We start from the raw sequence: 22,311 nt of genomic DNA, 5'->3' as shown, positions 1-22,311 counted from the left end.
ACTCACATCGGGTAGGCTACCTCATAATATATCCATGGTAGTGACAGCTACGCAAATAACGAACTCGTTTCCGAGTTCCGACACTAGACAAAGCGTAAACACTACATCATGCAGCTGAAACATAGGTCGGAAATCTGGCAACCAGAGGTGACCCTGAGGGGCGTCTGCTGGAACCAAACAGACGTGGTGTAAAGTCCATCAACTGCAGCGGATTGACTGTGCAAAACCCTAACGCTACCGTCCTCATTGTGACTGTATTAGTTTCCATTTTCACATTTCGTCTAATCATAATGGAGATTCCAGTATTTACTTTAGACGCCTTCACCAATTTACCTTTCAAGGGAAACCCTGCGGCTATTTGTCCACTTATGCATGTGAGTAAAACACATTTGAAATTGTGTAGGCTATTTTGTTCATTCAAGGATCACGAGTGCTCCTTGTAACACTGATCTGGACATTTTCAGTCAGAAAAGTTCACGAGTTTTATTTGTTCATAATAACTTACATAATTATACAATTTTTTAAATATAGTATAGTATTTATCTATCCGTGTTTGTGCATTTCTCAGACTCACAACTAAATATTTCTATTATGCGTTTTAAAAGGAACTGAGTGATTATTTGTACCAGAGGATAGCAGCAGAGATGAACCTGTCAGAAACCGCTTTCATCACCAGGATCAATCCCTCTGACAATTTTACCACAGGTAATATCAGATCATATATTACCATTACATCATTTATTATTGAGCATAGCTATCAGTTTCTTGTTAGACTCATTCAACAGAAATGCACCAAGTTAATTTCATGGTAACGTGCTCCTTCCAACTCGCTTGATAATATGATGTAAAAAATATGCTAAATGGGCACAACTTAGCTACAGTACATACTTCTCAAACAAAACTCATGGAATAAAAAAAGAACAAACAATTTTACCTTCACAGGAAAGTGCAGAGTAGCAAGTAGCAAGTGTGGACAAACCTCGCTTCACTATTTAGGATCTGTTGAAAATTCCAGGCGCACTGATGAGAAACAAACAGATTAATGAATTAAATTGATATCACTGACTTAAGCAGTTGGTTTGATAAAGTCCTAATATACATGTTAATCATTGCAGAAAATGATACGGCGGTAAGGAACAAGGGTAGAATGACAAGTCAGACATTGTTTAAGACATTTTGGTTGCAGAGAAAAATACACAGCTGTAAACCTCTGTACGCGTTACTGAGCTCATTTTTCTTCTTTGTGTTCGATAAAAAACACCTGTCCTCAGCAGTCTGACAGGCAACAACACACTGCTAAGACTTGCATTGTTGGGAATGGGAAGAACAATGCAGCGAGCGGTCAGTTAAAAATGCAGCATGTACTTTTTCACAACTGGTACAACTGTACAGAAAGGACTGTCAGTTTCATTTACGCACTGCTTAAGAATTTCTTGAATGAATGTGCATTTTTCCACTAAAGTAACCATATATAACCACAGTAGAACTCCATTAGGTCTCTGACTTTCAGAAGAAATTTACATCATACTATATATGCACCTCAAGTAGATTTGTTTTTAGATTTAATTTCTCAGAGTGATATTGTTTTCACAGACAGCACCCGGAAACATTCAGCTATACAAATCTTCATGTATACATTCCTTGATTCAATACAATAAATTAATTGGTGGATATGTACAAACTTTCCTTTATAGGGTGACATTTTGCTAAATTTTAAGCAAGTCGTTTTTCCCCCCCTCAATGTTTTAGATAATTTGCTGTGTTAAATGGTAGACTCTATGGATGATTATGTGTAGACTTCATGTTAAAGTTCTACGTGTGTTAACGCACCTTTCTGACAATGTGATTTAAAGGATCAAGGTTCCGACTTCGATGGTTTACACCAACTAATGAAGTGAATCTCTGTGGTCATGCCACTCTGGCCTCTGCAGCAGTGCTGTTCAAACATAAGCGTAAGTTACAAAACAAAAACAGACATAAACATCATATTAAGGTTATTTCCATTTAAAATCGAGTGAATGCTTTGGCTTGCTTTGGAACTAAAGAAAAGACAAACACAGAACTCCCTAAAGTTTAACTGGGAGGCATGTTGAAATACTTTTGTAATGATTTACCTGACAATAACAAAGATGACCATATTGTAACACTCTTCCACGTAAATACACAGTGCAGCTAAATACAATAAAGGGTTACTGTTAGCCAACAAACCCACATCTGTCAGTAAACCAAGTTCATCAAGCTAGCCTGTGAGCATAATGTTCTATGTATATATTCACGTTAGAGAACGAGAATCCCAAACTGGTGTTTGAGACCAGGAGTGGCGATCTGGCTGTCACCCAGCAGGGGGAAGGGTACATCATGGACTTTCCTCTCAACCCCCCAACTCAGGAGGTACAGTATGTAATCAGATAAACACACAAGGATAATATTACAATAACAGGTTCAATTATGTCTCAAAAAACATGAAAAATTGTTATGTGAATCCCAGAAGCTGCAAGAATCCTACAACAATGTAACATACAGCTGTAGTTGTAGTAGCAGAACTCGACCATCCTGGATCAGCATTGCAAGGTTTTCCAAAAGAAAGTTGTTTAGTAACTTCGCAAAGTATTTGAAAAGACAACCCAGTGCTAGTCTAACAGTTTGTTTTCAACAATTTGTTTTTCAGGATGCCAATGACTTCAGAGACATCATCAAGGTCAGTAAGACACCAGGTTTTACAGTACACTCCTGCTTCCCTGTTGATATGTGTAGTAGTGTGCCAGTGTGACTGATGATTAACTGTGTCTCTGCATGTCGGATACAGGCAGCGGTTGGAAACCACCCGATCCAGGATGTTTATCTGAGCTCCAACACGAAGAAACTGCTGGTTCGACTGGCTGACAGCTGTGACAGGTTACAATCAACACATACATATGCACACGCACACAATCAGTATAATAGTTATTCATCTTCACAATTGGGCAGTGTGTAAAATCTCTCTAGGTTTGTTTGTGACCCTACTTATGTTCTGCATGCATCTTTTCTGCAGGTCAGTGCTAACCAGTCTGAAAGTTGACCCTGTTGCTCTTCAGAGCAGTGAGATGAGTGGAAGAGTTAAAGGAGTAATCATCACCATGAAAGGTAACAGGAGCTAAACAGTGATTTCCTTTGGTTACACCAGGGGAATATTGTTGGACAGTTTTATGACTTGTTGGGCCAGACCACATCCAGTAATTTAAAGTCTACAGTGGTCTCAAAGTCAAAACATGTAAAGCCTTTTAAGAAATAAGTAACAGTTTGTTGTATAAATCGCAATGCTATACCCTTTATTAGTTAAACTTATTAGTGTGTCTATATGTTGCATTTAAATGCCGATTGGAGGTTTTTGACCAATAGCCAACATATGACATGTTGTCCTTTGTCTGCCAATAGGATCCCCAGACTGCCAGCCAGGATATGACTTCTACTCTAGATTCTTTGCTCCATGGAATGGCATCCCTGAGGATCCCGTCACTGGTAGACTACTTCTACTAGCCCTACTTACGCAGACAGACAGTTGTTTTTGGGTTACAGTGTGTAATATTATGTTGCAAAAAGTACTTTCTGATAACTAAGTAATCCTACACATTTGTATTCAAGCAGCAAGTACTGGCACCCACGCAGTATAGTTGGTAAGTGTTCAATGTGTCTTGTGAAATCAAAATTTTGTATGCCTTCTGCGTCCCTGCAGGTTCTGCTCACACCGTGCTGGGTAGCTACTGGTCTAAGAAGCTGGGAAAGAAGAAAATGCTAGGTAATTGATTTAATCAACTCCACATTAACATTTGATGTGATCAGCAACTTCTCAAACTCTAAACCAGTGCAATTTGTACAGTTTTTTACAAACAATGTGTCATTAACTTGATAACTGGTGTAGTTTTCCAACTATAACCGGTCCATTACTACTGAACCATACTGACACTCTTATTCTCCCCTGTGTGTGCTTTTGTAGCTTACCAGTGCTCCAGTCGAGGCGGGGAGCTAGAACTAGAAGTGAGAGACGACGGGAGAATCAACATATATGGAGAGGCCGTCACTGTGCTGCAAGGAACAATCACACTATAGCCACATGCTAACTAAGATGATGATTTGCTATTTGGGGATGATAGGACAGTCGTAACGTACCTGCACAGAGAAGCAGACAGAGGCTTTGTACCACATGATAACACGCAAAAAAACTAAATGGTTTAAATAAAAAGCTAAACTGATATTGTCCAGACTGGTCAATCTAACATTGAAAGATAACTCAGCATGCTAACACGCTACAGGATGGAAAGAACATCTCAGGCTTTGATAGTATTTGTATTATTTATTCACAAACGGACGCGAAAAATCACAAAAAAATTAAAAACTAAATACAGAGAGAAGACATGAATAATTACTGGTTGTGTTGGAAGTCAAACAGATCAAAGGTGGAATCACCGTTAGCTTGGTGAGGTTATATAACCTGCTCTAATCACAGTAACGAAAAACTAAATCAGTTAAATGATCACAGTTCAATAAGTCTGGTTTCCTACAAATTCCTAGAGTTTAACTAGTTCTCATAATACCAAGTAGTTTCCTTTGTAAGCATTCTGTCTCCGTAAAGCTTGAGGTTTGTTCATATTCTGTTGTATGCAAAGGAATTGACTCAAATACTTGGTTTTATTGTTGGTTGAGCTTTTTGTACCGACATTATAACTATGTATATACCAGTATGTTGTTTCCATTTCTTTACTCTTGTAGGCCAGTGTAGTCCATTCACAGATTAAAACAAAGCACTGTCAATGCCATATTACTCATCAAGTATGTTTAAAGTTCAGTGATGTATAGTTGATCCACAAAATAAGAGATTACAGTACACAATTCAGCCGGCATCTCATCCTTTATACAATATGTACTTGAGGTTCAAGCTGAAAAAAATACTGATTTAGTAATTTAGGACTACAAATAATTCTGGTTATTTTAATATTGTGTTGTAGAATCACTTTTCGGTTTTTAGTCCAAGATTTGTTGTTGCAGTTCAGTTGACTGATAGATATTTCTGAGCTTATCTGACTGTTGCAGCTTAGTGACATGAATTTTAAATAACTCTGTATGATCTCCATATTCACATAGGAATGACTTTGTGTGTGTGTGTGAGAATGCTTAGAGAAAGTACCAACAGTCTAGTCTAAAATATTGTCAGTGTATCAATAGAGTCGTAGTTGAGGTTTGACACACAGTGCCATAATCCAGCAGCTGAGCTTGTTGTGTCTCCTCAAAATGCTTCCTCAGGTGTCATTCCTAGTGTGTTCATTAGTGTAATCTGTATTTCCAGTTACACTCTCTCCTAAAGTAGGGCTATAACATTAGACAAGCATTGGCTCACTGCGGCGCGCTTCAGAGAATTAATAGGGGAAACGATGAAATGGATATTTGCAGTTATTTTTATCATATAATATTTTTTAATAAAATTGCCAATTAAATTAGTTTAGGGGAACGCTGTTCCAAGTTTCTTGGATACTTTTAGTGGATTTTCTTTTCCAAAGATTGACAGAACAGCAATGACTAGGTTTTAAAATAGTTGTCAACTGATCACAGCCTCCATATCATTCAGTGTGTTTGCAGATTGGCATTCAATCTTTGCCTTATTGAGGTGATCCACAGCCACTGGCTGCTCCACTCTGACTGAAAACTCCACCATGGCTTCAAAGACTTCTATCAAAGGGACATGCTTGGTAAGGCCTCGTGGGCAGCTGGCGGGAGCTGGATAATGTGAAGTAAGGGCTCAGGAAAAAAAGCTTTTTTTAGAAACTCATAGAAATACATCACATACATAAAAACAACAAAAAATGAATGGAAGCAATCTTGTAGCCTTAACAACTTGCTGTTGAAAACACTTCAAATTTCCATAAAATGTAAAGCTCAACTCTGGTGTACAGAAATGTTTACCAACACCAGGTTTTGCAACAAATGACTAGCATTAATGCTAACGGTACTCCCTTCAAAGAGTAATGTAGGATGTAATTGAAGGATATCATGTTCTCTTGCTGGAGATGGTTGAGCAGTTTCTCCACAGGAGCGAAGCGTCGGAGCGTTGTGGTGGAGCCCACCATCAGCAGCTTGTGTTTAGCCCTGGTAATGGCTACGTTCAGCCGACGCCAGTCCTTCAACAGCTCTCCCAACTACGAAAAGACAAACAGCAGAGAATCAGGTCAGGTTCCCATTCACCTGATTTGCATGTTGACCAACGCAAAGATTGAGACACAGAGTAGAGCAAATGAAAGGGAGATTGTAATGGAGAAACACTTACGTTTCCTTCGTCTGTAGTGCTCCTCACAAAAGAAAAAATGATCAGACTTTTGTCCCGTCCTTGGTATCTGTCCACTGTATTCACCTCCACACCGGTGAAAGCAGAGGACTGCAGCAGAGCAGAGATACTCTTTAACTGCTGTCTGTAGGGGGCGATAACACCTATATCACTGGGCTTACACCCTGCCTGAAGAAAAGAAAATAAGCTGGTGTTAACACAACACAACTATCTGTGCTTTTCCCCCCCACTTTCATTCACTGTAAAAGACAAACTAACTCGGCATTAACTTAGAATTAAGCCAGGACTTAAAAAACAAACATTTTCTTTTTTGCCATATTTACTTGAGGATCAATTGGGCAACTGATGTACCTTTATCAACAGTGAAAGGATCCTGTGTATGAGAGCAGCCTCTGTGTGATTGCTTACGCCCCCCTGCTCCACAGACTCTAGTGCTGGCACCTAAAGGAAACAGTGGAGAGAAACAAGATGTTGACCAGCACATCTCCATTGTCTTACTCACAACATCAATTTCTTCAACAGTGGAAGCAGTTGACTTAATTCCTTGACCTTTTGACCTACCAGAAAAGCAGACCTAATAAAGCCTGTATCAATCATCAACTCTAAAAATGTGGCTAGTAAAACATTTTAAAAAAAAACTTCAAACTTTAACATTAACTCAAAACTGACTACAAGAATGTTAGAATAATGTGACAGAACTAAACTGAAGTTAACCAGCGCCTTCATTGAGAATATACATTTTCCATTCAAATATCAACATCTTCTCTCTTGACTCAGTTCTACCTCAACACAGCACATCCAAAACTACTGCTTGACGTGCATTGTATATTTTACCAACCATGGAACAATCTAGGAAGCAAACAGGGTTGCTGGGCAACAATGTGGACTGTATCCAAGCCAGGTCGTGCTGTGGATGAGTCTTAGAGTAGGAACTAAGCTCTGACTGGACAGAGACCAGAAAGGGCAGGGTGAGCAGGGCTGTGGCTATCCTCTCTGATCCACACTCCAGCCGGCCCTCATACATCAGGGAGTTACTGAGAGACATTATCTGCCTAAAAACAGAGCACACACACTGTTGATTATAGAGTTTAAATCTTTTGTTTGTCCTTGTAATTGCCATGTGAATAGAATAAGTTCTCTCTGCAAAGCTAAAGCAAGACAGTGCAGAAATAATTGTTTCTCTTTAAGATTGAAAACTAATTTAGATTTTAATCACTACAGATAATGTTTGTGCACAAGATTGTGCCATCATATTGTTAGCAGTTAAGAGTGAAAATGCCATTTGAGCTCATAATAAAAACAAGGCAAAATTACTGAAGCATACAGTGTTGTCTGTATGTACGTGTAGGTGTACCTATTCATCCGGTACTGTACATTGAGTTGAACCACTGCTTCACTATGGAGCTCTAATCGCTTAAATAGACTCTCGTCCATCCCAAGTGACCTGAAAAAAGAAAGAAATTGATAACGGATATTTCTGTTGACATTGTCTTTACTTTGCATTGATTACCAAACTAACCCAGTCACATTCCCTACATACCGAAACTTGACCTTCACCATTACTTATTGTGAAAATAAGTCCTGCCCTGTTTCACCCTCATGAAGACAAATAACTACAATAAATGTACCCGAGGCTATAGTCCCCCCCGTCCCCCCCCCCCACACACACGTTAGGGCCTCTGATGCAATTTTTACCTTGCCTCCTGATTTTGTACAATTGGTGGCAGCTGTTGGTGATCTCCAACCAGGACAAACCTCTTGGCATATAAAAGGGGTCCAAGACAGATAGGCTGGCTGATCTGTGAAGCTTCATCTACGATGCAGAAATCAAATCGGCGACGTGTGAAAATGGGATGCTTGATGCCCATACAGGTGGTTGCCACTACCAGCTAGATGGAGAGAGAGAATTAGTCCTGAATGGTAACATATTTACTCATTTTATAAGGTACAATATCAACATGACACAACATCAACACGTGACAATTACGACAAAGTAACTCTTCACCTCCTTGTTATAAAGCTGCTCCAACTCTGACAGACTATGAACTCCCTTCGTCCTCGCACTTTCCTCTGTGTAAGGCAGGATGTCTGGATGAACCTGAAGTGGGAGGCAGAAAACAAGAGGAAAAAAATCAGAGCAATCCAGAGATGACACAAGACTTTTGAGTTTTTAGAATGTACATTTTTTGGATGAATGGCTGATTTAAAAAAAAAGGAAAAAAGAAATTACAGATTAATGCACCCCCAATACTACTATTTTGACATATTACTGTGCAACTTTAATTAAATTGAATGATGATTTGTGATTTAATGCAAATGACCACATTACAGTTAATATAAACATTTTGTAGATAAACTGTTATACAACAAATCTGGGAAGTGCAGACTTATTTTATTTACTGTAGTTCACACTGAATAGCAGAAGTCAAAATATAGCGCACCTTCTGCCCCTGCCCAAGACGCAAAAACCCAACCCTGAAGCGCTTTAGCTTCAGCAGGATGTTGTCAACAGCAGAGTGGGTGTAGCTGGTGAGCAACACACTGAACCCACATGCGTGAAGGATGCGAACCTGAAAGAAAAAGTGAGGGTAAGACCAAGAGCAAGAAGGAAAAAGTACGGTGGAGAGTGCCACATGAGAGTAGTAAGGTTGGGGGGGTAATAAAGAAGATATAGAGGGGGTTTTCTGATTCAGGCAAGGTGAAGTTGATTGGTTACGGTTAGGAGTTTACCAGGGTGCAGATGGTCGTGGTTTTGCCTGTGCCTGGCATCCCAACAATCAGTGTGTAGTCTTTGGATAACAACACCTTCTTCATGGCTTGCTTCTGTGGTTTGTTGAGACCTACATACATACATACACGCGCACGCACACAAATGAAATGAAACTTTAACTCCGGCAACTGAGCAACATCTCTGGGGAAGTGCATATCATGTCTTCCAATTTTAAGATGCTTATCTATTGCATTGTCCCCACACAATTGAATGGACAAAAGAAAGTAAGTGAGACAGGCAAAGTAGAAGAACAGAGCAGAGTAACTTTGTCACCTTTGAGGATGTTGGCCACAGTGTCCTTAGCCTCTCTTGGCAGAACAGAACTGAGGTTGGAAATAAACTCTGGAGGACGAAGGTCAACAACCAGCTCCCTCAGACGATCACTGCGGACAAAATACAATCTGTGGGACTTTTGTTTTAACTGTAACCTGGTTAATTCTTAGGGATATGTTGGTTTTGCCATTAAACACATACATACATTGCAGTCATAACTTTGCATTATTGCATTTTATTTTACTGTACCAACCTGTCCTGACAGTTTTCCATCAGCCTGGAGAGATTGGTGAGGTGAGTGCTGAGGCCCACCACACCTTCATCACTGTCCAATCGAAACAACACACCACCGAACTTAGACAGGTCTCTATAAAACACATTAAAACAACAAAACAGGTGTAAATCTTGTTAGTGACTTCAACCGAGCAGCTAGTGAAAGAGAAGTCCAAACAATTAAGTCCTATAGTCGTCCTTACTTTAGCCGGCAGGTATATGTATGTTCCTTCTCACCTGTCCAGAGTGCAGCTGACTGATGTCCGGCTGACCTCACACAGGTATCCTGTTGCCAAACCAACCAGGCGACCTTCCTGGTCACTAACAACAATGCGATCCCCGCTGGCCAAACCACTGCTGGCTAAACCACTGCTGGCTAAACCCTTCTGTGTCACCACACTTCTTCGCTGGAAACGATGGAGAAAAACCCCTTCAGACTGCACGGTCACTGGGCCACTGAGCTGCGCATTACCCACACAGCTCCCATTCTTCTCACTAGAATCACAGTTCAGGGTAAGCAAATACTGTGCATTAAGTGTTTTGTAAAGTATAAAGAGTTTTATAAACAAGTTTTTGTATTCAGTATTGGATTTTACTTTGCTGGGAGTGTAGATTTGAGAGACCAGCTTTTTACCTCTCCTCAGCTGTCTGAAGCCACACACGCTTTCGGCCATTCTTGGTCTCCATGCTGGCAGCCTCTAGGCAGCAGAGCAGCAGCCAATGGGAAAAATAGCTTAGATGTGGTGGGATCAGGTGACCTGTCTCCTGCTCTAGGAAGTCACGAACAACTTCCTCACAGACATCTGCAGAGCTATCATTGACCACCCTGAAGGAAGGGTGAGGACAAGTGTTAAAAAAGAGAAAGAGAGGGGGGGATTAAGGGAGGAAGTGGTGAAAAGAATCCCACAGTGATCTTAACGAGACCATTTAACTCCCAATTAACCTCACCATCTCAATACTAGATGTTTGTATCAACTGGCATAGGCTCACTTTAAGATAAGTTTAATAAAAATGATAATGCTTGACATTTCCGTGGCTGCAAAATGAGTTTATAAAATGTACCTTTCATATAAAGCACAGTTTCTCTTCTGAGGACAATACTGGCAGGTTTGTCTGTCAGTCACAATTTCAGGAAGTCTAGACAAATGGCTCCGCTTCGCCTCTTTCTCCACACAGTTGTGAATGTGATGAACCAAGGTGTTCCTCAGCTTCAGCAGCTCTGAGATAAAGAGTTTAGTTATGTAGGACATGCTGCTGTAAAAGAGTGCAAGACGACAAGGCTCTTCTTTTTTGGTTTTATTGTACCATGGTGCTGTGGTTCAAGCACACACAATTTAGTTAAAAGGGGACTCTGTGCGTAAAAAAATGAATATTACATTTTTATAGGATTATACAATTATATAAGTAAGAGTAAGAGTAATTTCCCCGTTTGGGGTTAATAATGTCCATCTATCTACCTATAAAAATATTTTGATACAATTGTTCAAAACTGGTGTTGAGCCTATTTGTTAAGCCCAGGTGGGTATGCTGTACCTCTGCGGTCCATGTGGCTGGCCACTACCGGGTGCAGGTTGCCAGTCTTGAGGTAAAGCAGGAAGCCAGCTTCAGAATTGTATCTCTCCAAGCTCATCAGAGTGTAAAGAATCACCTACACACAGAAAAACAAATGGTATATGGACATCTTGCAACCACAGATGGGTGAGTCAGTGTAAACCTGCCTTCCAACCTAACCACACCAGTCTACGAGTGTCTGTCTGCCCACCAACCTGACTGCGATGCTCTATGGAGTTTGACTCCTTCCCAGTTTTCAGCTCCAGGGGGACAGTCCTCTCTTCCGGGGTATTGGGACTAACGCTTCGCGGTCTTTGGATTCGAACCTGCGCCGTCACATCGATTTTCCCCTTCAGACCAAATCTTGGCGACCACACATTCTCTTCTATATCTGCCAGCTCTGCTACCGTGACAACAGTTGTCGAGTCCTGACACCTGCTCGAAGCTGTGCCGTTGCTGGGGGTAAGGTCATTGAGACAGAGAGACATGTAAACAGCTCTTTAAAGTGAAAAAAACCTTATTCCCACTGGTTTTGGTTAACTACATTTTTGATACACTGATTTATGCAAGACATGGACACAAAACGAGTTGACTCTGACAGAGCTAACCAAGTTCTGTTAGCACATCTTTTGCTTTGTGTGTACATACAGTTTAAGGCTGATGGCTTTTGGTTTTGGGGAGCTGAGGTATTCCTTTGCCCAATGTTCCAGTGAGGGCAGATAGTCATGCAGTTCCTGCTTCATCTCTTCCTGGCTTACACCCAAACTGTACCTAGAGACAAATTTGCAAAAACACAAACATACATGAAGAATCCAGGTGTGAAAAACGTCATCACATGTATTTCTTTGGGGGGCTGTTCCACCTTTTTTGACAGGACAGTTAGGTGAGAAAGGGGGGGATAGAGAGAGAGAGAGAGAGAGAGAGAGAGAGAGAGAGAGAGAGAGAGGACATGCAGAAAATCGTCACAGGTCAGATTCGAACCCTGAACCTCTGCGTTGAGGCATAAACCTTAACTCTCAGCACATGTGCGCCTGCTCTACCACTGCTACAACCTGGCTAAAAAAACATCATCCCATGCAAAACATCAAATTAAACGTGCGTCTCTGCTGTTTATTTCGTGATTCAAGTGCTCGGTTAACAACTGCAAATAGTATCATTACAAACATGAAAGTGCCTGCAGCACCCCGTAGGGTATAATCTAACCACTTACATGTCTCCCAGGTACTGAGGACTGCACAGGGCTTGGTTAGCCAGCTTAGACAGTGTCTCCAGAGAAAAATCTTTGACTTTAGCTGCTCTCTGGAAGACTTCATGGACCATGGTGCCATTTAGCATTTGCTTGGAGCCACCGTCAAAACTCTGCATCATGGCACACAGAAAAACAGGAAAGTGTGAAGAGTATAGTATTGTATTATTGTGTATGTAAGTCTACTGTCGACTTCCAGATCCAATAAGAAATTTAGGAAACATACACAATAATCAAACATAGAAAACTGAACAAGGAATTGTATTAGTAAAGCCTTTCACCTTGAACATGTCTCCGAGTACTGCACGCCTCATGCAGCGAATGGAGTTAGAGATGCTGGTACCTGAGATAAGGCTATCAGGGAGTAAAACCAGAAAGCCCTGCTCCCTGTCCACTACCCAGGATCCAGCATCAGAGCGGCCCTCTAGATGCACCACATCCCCATGACGAACAGGCGTCATCTCCCTGGAAATACCCAAGGAATGATCATTTTATACACATAAAAACTCAGAAACGCACATAATGAAGACTGTACATATTGTAGATGGAAAGTCAGTGCTACTCCAAGCTGGATCTAAGCATTGTGGGGAAAAAGTCGCTGAGCATTCTGATGAAAATAAAGAAGTGAATTACAGAAGACCCAAACACAAGGAGTTACCATCCATCTTTCAGCAGACAGGTCTCAGTTGGATGTAGAGATCTGGAGCACGAGATGGTGAGTGTTTTGTGGCCGGGCCTCTCCTCCACATCTACAACCCAGTAGCGGTTGTTTAGGCCTCCAGAAAGGATCACATGGTCTGGCACCTTACTATACAGACAGAGAATACATATATTATGCATACTTTTTTTTCTTCTTCAATCCGCTGCCTTTCCGCCATGCATCATTTCTAAACATCTTAATGAATTTAAACACCTGGAAGAATAAACATACAGATCTTTAGGTCATTGGCAACTTTCCAGTCACAAACTTACTTCAACGCGAGGCTTCTATCAGCTAACAAAGGGATGAACTGACACAGTGAGATGAAACCCTTTCAGCATCTTATTGGTCACCAAGTCAAGTGCTTTAAGCCAGATACTGTATACTCCCTATGTGTCACATGCTCTTACTTCTACGTTTAGCAAATATATCTTCACCTAACCACAGCAACATTATCCAAGCCAGCGCGTTTATCCGATTCTTACCGTTTTTTTGGGGATTTGTTCTCTAAGACAAGACCCGCATTATGATCCATCTCCTCAGCAAACCAGCTCTCGTCAAACCTCTCATCCACTGATGACATTCCTGTATTTTCTTTTGTGTGAAAAAGAAACACAAAAAGTAAACACGTTAGCAGCGGGAAAAAAACAAAACAACTACTTGTTACTACTACAAAGACCTGGATGTGAATTACAGCTGCATGTATACTGTATTAATAGATTATGGATATTATATTACATACTGTATATATTTTATAATATACAGTCATCTGGATTTTTTTATTGTTGCGTAATAGCTAAAAATGTGTCTTTTCGTAGTCTTGAATGCTGCATTCCATGTTTTTAACCAAATCTCATCACACAGATACTAAAGAAAAACACTGAAGAATGTAAGCAGGGTTCAGAGAATTCTGCAACATGTCTGTTTTGTTCTTCATGGACAGAAATATTATATCAACAACACACAGTTTATACAAAATACAAAACATGTAGGTGGCAATCAAAATACCAACTATGTGTACCTCCAGCTTGCCCCTGGTCCAATGATGTCACATTGTCTCCATCTCCATTTGATGATGTCATTGCTGTTCTTGTAGCTCCTAATCTGATAACGTCATTCTCTCCCCCATTTGCACTTCTCTGTGTTGTAGGTGTGATAGCTTGAACACTTGGCTTGTGCATGTGAGCAGTAAGAGTGTGGGTATCCTTATCCAGACAAGTGTGTGGGTTTCCATTGGCTTTGGCCCCTGTTGCTTTCTGCTCTGTTATCACAGTAAAACCTGAATCTTCCTCCTCTTCATCGCTCCCTTTCTTATGTCCTCTCTGTTCCCCAAAAGAGTTTTTGATTTCATTAAAGACCACTTCAGTCTCTCTGGTGTGACCCTCTGACCTCTCAGACTGGTCACTGGAGAAATGAGGCGTCTTTAAAGGGCCAATCAAAGGCCTTGTTACTTTCAGGTTGCTACCTGTAGGGCTGAGCCCAGTTCTATGTGCCGGTGGCTTGGCATTTCTTGGTCTCTTGGCCTTGAGAGACTCTTGAGGAGGGCTGATTAATCTTTTTACAGAGCCAGGACATCCTTCTTCCCTCTTGGTTTTCTTTCCCTCCTCAGTCATAAGCCTCCGTGCACTCTGCCTTTTGGAACGGGGACTCCGACAGATGGGAGACAATTGGCCGAGCTGGTCCAGGCTCACCACCTCTCTGCTGGGCTGGGGGCTCCGTCTATCTGGATTTCTGGAGGAAGAAGATGAAGCAAGCCTGATCTGACTGTTTGGGGTCTCAGGCACAGAGAAGAGAAGATCTGGTGAGGAGGGCAGGAGGTTTTCGAGCTCCCCAAGGATACTCCTCTTTAAGGGGGAATGGGGTCCAATTGTCGAGGATTCACCATCTATGACTGGAAGTTCAGTCCTGGCTAGTGCAGTGCCAATGACAGGCAATTTTGTGGAAGATGACAAGTCCTAAAAGCAACACAGGCACATGAGTCACATATGACTTTAAAATGATCAGTGGTTCATTGCTTATGAAAGTCAGCAAGAAATGCAATAGTGCATTACAGGAGATTAGAAAAAGAAGCTAAATTAAAATCTGACAAAGTTCAAAAGAGAGAAAAGCAGGGGGAATAATAGAAAACAATATATATAAGATAAAATACATTTATACAAGTGTGTTAAATAAACAAAATGAGCAAGAATGTAACTTCCTTGGAAAAAGCATCTTAAAGAGGCGTGCTATGAGTTCAAGAAGAATGAAGTAATTGCTGGAAAACCAAACAGAGACGTTTGATGTAGTAGAAAACACATTTATGTTACATTAATTGTCTGAAATTTTTTAAACCTAATGTGGTCATGTATGTAATCTTTTCCTGCTCTTCAAGGCTGTATTATAGTAATGTACAGTACAGAAACTCTACAAAAATATGATTTCAATCTAAGGCTCCACAGATGAAACAGGGAAGAAAATCAACTAATCGTTAACCAAACTTTCTGTACCAGCAATGTGTGCAGGTTGTTAATAAAAAAAGTATCCTTTTGTGTGCCTCAGACTTTTTCTTCCCATTTTAGCCAAGTAACTTGTTTTATTCTAGTATTGTATTGTAGTTTAAAATTATGGTATCATGACAACCTTATTAAATAATAATATCAAGATGAGGTTGTGAAAGTCCTGTCAAGCCTTGAAGAAAAAAAAGACAAAAGAGAAGGCAGCAAAGAGAGAGACAACTAACTAAACAAAACTAAATACAATATACCTTGGTGTGGTTTTGAGAGGAAAAAAAGGACAAGATGTTCTTCTGGCCCCCTGGTGCCTGACAGAAAGCACAAAGCAAACATTTAACAGCATTTTACTGTTTTGTATGTTGTCCAGCAAATCAATCCTCTTTTTCTCAAATGGAAGCACGTTTAACCTTTTCAGACACTCAGTATCCTCACCCACAAACACTTCACATCCAGTCATCAACAACCACGTGATAAACTCCCGGTAACAGCAATAACTCAATGTTAATTTAGACACTAAAGATTGGCAAGACAGGCCTAAAAAGTTAACTACATACGTATCTTGTATGACATTTAAAAAGTCAGATGTGTAAACCGTAAAACTTCACGCTGTTTGTATATGAATAAGATACTTTTGTTTCAGATAACCTACATTTTTGACCAGAAAAAGATGGCTGCACTAGAGGGATCAACAGAAATCAATCAAACCAGACAGCGACACAGCTGAGCCAATAAGAGACTGCGAACATAAAAAACGGAGACAGTTTCTACATATAACCGTCGTACTACAGGCTGGTTCGGTTCTAATCCTCCTTATGTTCTTGTCACAGAAAAAACGCCAGCTTCTGAACTTACCTTGGGTTTATTCCGTTTGCTTCGGATCATGTCGACTCTGATAAAACCACAGGCAGGTGTATGTATTTATGTGCGTTTCTTCCCGACAGCCAGCTTGTCTTCCAGAGGTAGATGAGCTATGTATCTTTGTCGCTAACAGACCAACGGCATTGTCAACAGAAGGCTCACCGCACCGACATCAGCCATCCGAAGAGAGCTTATTTTGCTTTGAACGACATTTTTTATCTTCACAACCAGGAGGTTATTAACTAACGTTACCCTAACATCCTTAACTAACGTTACTTTGCCGTGGTAACTACCGGACTGGCTCAGTGTTTGTCTTCTTGGTTGGTGTTTCCGATTTCTTTCGAGATGTTTAAAAGTCTGGGGCGCCAAAGTTCCAGCTTCGCGCAAAGGAAATGACATCAAGGGAACTTCCGCTAAGACTTTTTTCTCTCTCCAACAGCAACAAAACAAAATAAAAAAATAAAAACTCAGCAGGATTAAACTATAACGTTAAGTGGTAAAAAGTTGTACAGTTAGCCGTGGCACTTATAGTTTCTTTATTCTATGTGGAACAATATGTACACTACCGGTCAAAAGTTTGGGGTCACTTACAAATTTCCATTTCACTCCATTATAGACAGGATTCCAGCTGATCTGGGTGGGTGGCTTTATCTTTAATGCAATATCTACATTTCCCATTATCAGCAACCATTCATCCAACGTTCCAAAGGCACATTTTGTTTACTAATCTGATATTATTTTAAAAAACTAACTAAGAAAACATTAAACAACCTTTTTGCAATTATGTAAGCACATAATGTAATCTGGAAAATGCTGCCCTGGTTAAAAAAAACAAGGCAACTGATCTCAGCTGGGATTCTGTCTATAATGGAGTCCAATGGAAATTTGTGAGTGACCCCAAACTTTTGACCGGTTAGTGTACATCTATTTTTTTATGGCCAAATAAGTCGTATCAGTGACATTGAGCATGCCGATGAAGGTGTGAATGGTTTGAGGGGTTGCTAATAGCTACAGAAAAAACAAGTAACCCACTGGTAAGAGGATAAGAATAACTTATATTTAAAAAAAAAAAAAAATTCCTCTCTACCTCTTGTTGGAGAAAGAATGTTTTTTGAGAAATAATGTTTTTTAGGGATAGGTTTAGAATAATTTTAGAAGCTATTTGTCAATTGGAAAAAGCAGTCATTAAATATTACTCCAACAAAGCTACTAAACATGTTTTGTATTAGACTGAAAAATATGATGATGCAGTATTATGCCTTTTATACCTTTATGATAGTCTGTGTTTTCAATGCCGATTCATCAGTGCACCTTAAGGTGGCCTCTATTTCTAAAATTAGAGGGTACATCTGATGATGATGATGATGATGATATACTACATATTTAAAGAGCTATTGTTTTGATACTGATGAAACCATCTCAGGTACCACCCAAAACCAAAAACAGGCGGTATCCTCCTGGAGGGCTGAACCACCACTTTGTGTTTATTGGCAACACAGCTGAACTCCCAAGGGTCCTGTGGCCCTTAACTATGTCCGTAAATGCATTCTGCACCATAATAGAGCTTCTGACCTCAAATTTGCCACACCGATTAGCACTCTCCTACAGTCATCATGTCAATATTGCATCTTTGAAGCATGATATCAAAAATATTTTGTAACCGAGTCTACCTAGTTTTTTAAATTTCTGACACTCAACCTATTTTATCCAGTCTTCCTTTAACTAAGAGCTTACTTGCCCTTTAAGTGCATACTTTCCTTTACAGCCTGTAAAATATTGCACAATCAGTTTGGCCAGTGATTACACAGTATATAAAACCTAAAGTGAGACTCACCAAGTTGTTTTTTTTCCTTTAGGTTTTACAAAATAGCAACTATTTACTATCACATCAGTTAATATATCCAGAAATGAGCAGAGTATACAAAAAAGAGAATAAACCAAACATGCAGTACTTAAACAGCCACACACAGAGAAATTAACACTAGTATTGTAGCAGAGGAGTAGGCCTAATGCTACTACAGCATGATAAGCAATAGGTGGTTATTGCTTCTTCATAACAGTATGTGTTGTGCCGTTAAGAATCAAAATGCAGTGTTTACTTACAGTATTTTGTCAGGCAAGTTGCCGTTAACGTGAACACGTCTGAGGTCGTTGTTTTATGTTAGAAAAGAAAATAAAAATTGTAACCCGCCTGATGTGAGTAGGCTGGCCTTTTCCTGGAAAAGTTACAAACGCACCCACACCCATCTGATAAAACTATGTGCACAACAGAAGAACCTTTATCAGGCTGAGTAATAGTTCTCATATGCACCCATTAAATATGTATTCATTGCCACAAAGGGTAAGTTTCGAGTGTCATGCTTAGGTTCAAAGTGCAAGCATTGAGAAACCTAAAAAGTTTTGTGTTACTCATTTTATAGGATTTGTTGACAATAACGAAAATATTTTATTCATGAATAATAGAAAGGGCATCACTGGAGAAACAATACAAATAGAATGACTCGTGATTATTTTTGAGGACATACTAATGCCCCCTTGCTTTATTTAATGTCACCTGTTGAAACATACACTTTTACAACTTGCTGAGTATGATACAGCAAAACTATATAGCAACACCTCATAGAAAAAATGGGTTTTACAAAAAGTGTGTATACATTGGAATACCTAGGAATTTTTCAAATAAATAACAGAGCAAATATAATAATTTCTGCAGTCTAGAGATTCTCTGCATGAGTCTTCATATGAATAATTAAATGGGAGCGCCGAATGAATTTTTTCCCACAAGCAGTGCAACTATATGGCCTATCCCCTGAATGAGTCTTCTTGTGGCGGGTTAAATTAGACTGCGCACTGAATTTCATATTACATACGATACAAATGTATGGCTTCTCACCAGTGTGAATTATTGTGTGCTTAATCAGATCCGCTTTCTCTCTAAAACTTTTTCCACAGTCAGTACAGATGTGAGGCTTTTCTCCCGTGTGGATTCGAATGTGGGCGTTCATGTTTCCAACTTGTGTGAACCCTCTGCCACAGAAACTACACGTGTGCGGTTTCTGTCCGGAGTGAGAGTTCATGTGAGTCTGCAGATATGAGCGCTGGATGAAGCCTTTACCGCAAACACCGCATCTGTAAGGTTTTTCTCCTGTGTGTGTCTTCATGTGGCGAGTCAGAATGGATTTAATTCTAAAATTCTTGTTGCACATGCTGCAGGTGTACGGCCTGTCTGCTGTCTCATCAGCTTGCTTTTGTTTCTTCCTGTTTACAGCTGAGGGAAATCCTCCACTGTCTCTCCATTCATAGTCACTAACTTCACTCATCTGACAGTCACTGGTTGGCGCTGATGCGCCACAGCCTTCTTCATCAGGGTCTGCTTTCAACTGTTTACATGAGCTGCTGGGAAAATTGTTGTCTTTGTTTTCTGCTTCTTGGTTTCGATGTGGGAACTGTTTTCCATCGCCATCATTCCTTTGCACATAAATTATATTGAACATAGCATCTTTGGTATCAACCTCTTCTTGCTGCTTTTCCCCTGCCTGAGTGGTCCACAGTTCCTCAACCTGCTCTTCTTTAATCTGCGGGGGCTCCTGGTCATCACAGTGATACTGCTCTGAGGGAGCGTCCTCTTCCTGGACAAAGAGCTGCAGGGGGGCTGCACAGTATCACACATGAGAAAAGAAATGTGAGCCTTTGTTTCATCAAATATTTTGATTTGCAAATATTTAGCAGAGCAAGACAAGGCAGGCAGAAAATGAAAATGTGTCCCGGCATATACAAATTTCAGAATTTTGCATGGTTATGTTATGATGGGTAGTCTGCTCATGAAAAGATGGCAACAGCATGTGACTTACTATATAGCCACCATTAACTATGAATAAACAACATAGCATCACATTCAAAATATTGTGTACTACTAACCTCATTTAGGCACGTATTATGAGGCATATTATGGATTTAGGACAGAATCACACATAGGTAAGGACATATGATAGGACTGTAATCTTACAGTAATAGTTAACAACTATCTCTAATTTGATTATAGATAGCAAATACACTTTTGTTTGCCTTTTCAAATCCATCCATCCCTCTTTCTTCTTCAAACTGTTTGACAGGACAGAGGTGGAAGTGAGGTGAAAAGGCTTTGGGATCCCTGTCCTGTTGCCTTTAGTCCCTACCAAGGTACCAACAAAACCCATTGAGTGGCCCATATTGCCATTGACAGCCATTTTGCATCCCCCTCCTCCCTTTAGGGATGCAACATGGCGCTACTTGCTGTCTCTTAACAAGTATTTAGGGAGTGGCCCAGCTGATCCCAGTACATCTTAACAAACGCTATTTTTCTGATTTAACAGGAGTAAAGACCTCCCAATGTCAGCGCTGCTCAGAGGCTGAAGTTAACCTGCCGTCAACGTAACTTACCTTTCCACCCAGCCAGTCTTCTTTGTTGTTGGTCGAACTCCTGTTTTGAACGAAAAACTATCTCCTCATAGTCTTTAATAGTTGTTTCAAAGATGATGAATATGTCCTCAGCGGCGGCTTTCAGTCGCTCATGTACCAAAGCTTTTAGTTTCTCTGTTTTGAACATTTCCGCTGATGACAGAAGACTACCACCAGTCTGTCTGATGGATCCTCCTCCCGGGCTGGGCTGACTGTAGACGGGCTGCTCACTGCGTGGCCACATATCGCGAGAGAAAAAAGCAATCTCACAGACGATTCCTTAAACAATTTGTATTAGCCAGACTCACTCCCCATCTTCTGTTTTTGGAATTATACGGGTTGAAAATAAAGCTGATGAAGCACTGGACGAAGATGGACTTCACATGTAGGCCTATTTTCGTAAATAAGGTTGACAATTAGGCTATTTCTATTATAACACCTTCATTTGTAACTAATAGAGTGGACAAATTGATGTGCTTTATGCAGTAGGAAAGTAGTAGACAGTGAAGTGGACATTGTTTTTACACTAACATTTGCTAAACATGCCCGAGGAAACTGCATGTAAAGATAACAATTCAAACAATCCAAACACTTGGGGGGAAATAACATAATTAACGGACATGGCAACACAGGTGGCTGACAAAAGGCACACAATAGACCCAGTCCAAGATAGAGCTTTGCTGCCATCAACTGGTCACGGAACACCAGGGGCCAGTTGTTGAATTTTGCACTGGACTTGTGTACCGTTGCAACAGTCCTACAGTAGAAAAGGTAGACATAGGCTACCAATTAAGCTATTCTGTATTTATTCAATTTTTCATTCATCAGCATATACATTTTAAAGAAATAATCATCAGAGATGAGCCTGTCAAAAATAATTTCTGGTCTCTCCTCAGATGAATGAGAACCCTGAACATTCTTTATTTTGTTAACTATTGGACTTTTAGCCTTTTCTTCTTTTTTTAAGACGTTTAAAAAATATCCACATTGTATTTGTTAATGTATATTTGTTTTTTATTTGTTGTGGCTCAGATAAAAGAATATATGAATGGAAGTGGATGTTTATGTTATTTTTGTGTTTCGTCTAAATATAAGAAACATTTGAAGTGACCCCATGTTGGCTCTTCTACCTGTTCTTTACATAGCTGGTAGCCCACATTGTGCTATGTTGTCCCAATTAGAGCACTGGTAGTCTGCATTTGGTAATCTTGAAAACTGTATATCTGGATCAGGGTGATCCAGTCCAATGTTGCTTTGAAAAACCGGCATAAAAGTACGACGGATAACCTGATCCTGTATAGAAAAAAAAGGGATTTTCCAAATCCGGATCATTTTTAAATGTTTTGAAAAACTGGCCCCTGGGGTAACATTTGTAAGCCATTTATTTTAACAGTGGTA

General features: G+C 40.2%; 3 protein-coding genes across 5 annotated transcripts; 1 reads left to right on the top strand and 2 right to left on the bottom strand.

Annotated features, from left to right (window-relative positions):
• Positions 1-31: 31 nt before the first annotated feature.
• LOC117944645 (phenazine biosynthesis-like domain-containing protein 1) lies at positions 32-4,231 on the top strand. The gene is made up of 10 exons (XM_034871653.1): positions 32-374; positions 606-705; positions 1,854-1,952; positions 2,282-2,391; positions 2,669-2,698; positions 2,807-2,895; positions 3,032-3,123; positions 3,415-3,498; positions 3,713-3,775; positions 3,974-4,231. Exons 1-10 carry the CDS (start codon positions 291-293, stop codon positions 4,084-4,086), a joined length of 864 nt encoding a protein of 287 aa, XP_034727544.1. The 5' UTR covers positions 32-290; the 3' UTR covers positions 4,087-4,231.
• An 859-nt stretch (positions 4,232-5,090) lies between these two features.
• Positions 5,091-16,881, bottom strand: dna2 (DNA replication helicase/nuclease 2). Of its 2 annotated transcripts, none has more exons than XM_034871432.1 (25): positions 16,471-16,881; positions 15,870-15,926; positions 14,148-15,081; positions 13,612-13,720; positions 13,085-13,234; positions 12,708-12,891; positions 12,391-12,539; positions 11,829-11,951; positions 11,396-11,636; positions 11,163-11,277; positions 10,692-10,848; positions 10,264-10,455; positions 9,867-10,124; positions 9,610-9,723; positions 9,357-9,466; positions 9,044-9,153; positions 8,755-8,883; positions 8,319-8,411; positions 8,009-8,202; positions 7,668-7,757; positions 7,152-7,365; positions 6,665-6,754; positions 6,296-6,481; positions 6,021-6,167; positions 5,091-5,757 (listed from the first exon to the last, which is right to left on the bottom strand). In XM_034871432.1, exons 1-25 carry the CDS (start codon positions 16,498-16,500, stop codon positions 5,704-5,706), a joined length of 4,230 nt encoding a protein of 1,409 aa, XP_034727323.1. In that variant the 5' UTR covers positions 16,501-16,881; the 3' UTR covers positions 5,091-5,703. The 2 variants fall into 2 exon arrangements, with proteins under 2 accessions (XP_034727323.1, XP_034727332.1); XM_034871441.1 differs by having other exon boundaries at positions 13,612-13,711.
• A 2,098-nt stretch (positions 16,882-18,979) lies between these two features.
• On the bottom strand, positions 18,980-21,221 carry LOC117944619 (zinc finger protein OZF-like). 2 transcript variants are annotated; one of them, XM_034871608.1, is made up of 3 exons: positions 20,896-21,221; positions 19,934-20,128; positions 18,980-19,882 (listed from the first exon to the last, which is right to left on the bottom strand). In XM_034871608.1, exons 1-3 carry the CDS (start codon positions 21,155-21,157, stop codon positions 19,191-19,193), a joined length of 1,149 nt encoding a protein of 382 aa, XP_034727499.1. In that variant the 5' UTR covers positions 21,158-21,221; the 3' UTR covers positions 18,980-19,190. The 2 variants fall into 2 exon arrangements, with proteins under 2 accessions (XP_034727499.1, XP_034727488.1); XM_034871597.1 differs by having other exon boundaries at positions 18,980-20,128; positions 20,896-21,220.
• Positions 21,222-22,311: the final 1,090 nt, after the last annotated feature.

This window comes from Etheostoma cragini, chromosome 1, assembly GCF_013103735.1.
Source record: "Etheostoma cragini isolate CJK2018 chromosome 1, CSU_Ecrag_1.0, whole genome shotgun sequence".
NCBI lineage: Eukaryota > Metazoa > Chordata > Actinopteri > Perciformes > Percidae > Etheostoma > Etheostoma cragini.
The sequence above is the reverse complement of the archived record's forward strand: the minus strand, read 5'-3'. Positions and strand labels throughout refer to the sequence as shown.

Excerpts from the sequence above, each read along its gene's own strand:
- LOC117944645 (XM_034871653.1), top strand. The coding sequence starts at position 291 with ATGGAGATTCCAGTATTTACTTTAGACGCCTTCACCAATTTACCTTTC. Across the intron at positions 1,953-2,281 it reads AGTGCTGTTCAAACATAAGC|AGAACGAGAATCCCAAACTG; the intron begins GTAAGTTACAAA and ends TATTCACGTTAG. Across the intron at positions 2,896-3,031 it reads CTGGCTGACAGCTGTGACAG|GTCAGTGCTAACCAGTCTGA; the intron begins GTTACAATCAAC and ends TCTTTTCTGCAG.
- dna2 (XM_034871432.1), bottom strand. The coding sequence starts at position 16,500 with ATGATCCGAAGCAAACGGAATAAACCCAAG. Across the intron at positions 13,721-14,147 it reads GGACCAGGGGCAAGCTGGAG|AAAATACAGGAATGTCATCA; the intron begins GTACACATAGTT and ends TTCACACAAAAG. Across the intron at positions 8,203-8,318 it reads AGCAGCTTTATAACAAGGAG|CTGGTAGTGGCAACCACCTG; the intron begins GTGAAGAGTTAC and ends CTCTCCATCTAG.
- LOC117944619 (XM_034871597.1), bottom strand. The coding sequence starts at position 21,157 with ATGTGGCCACGCAGTGAGCAGCCCGTCTACAGTCAGCCCAGCCCGGGA. Across the intron at positions 20,129-20,895 it reads AAGACTGGCTGGGTGGAAAG|CCCCCCTGCAGCTCTTTGTC; the intron begins GTAAGTTACGTT and ends GATACTGTGCAG.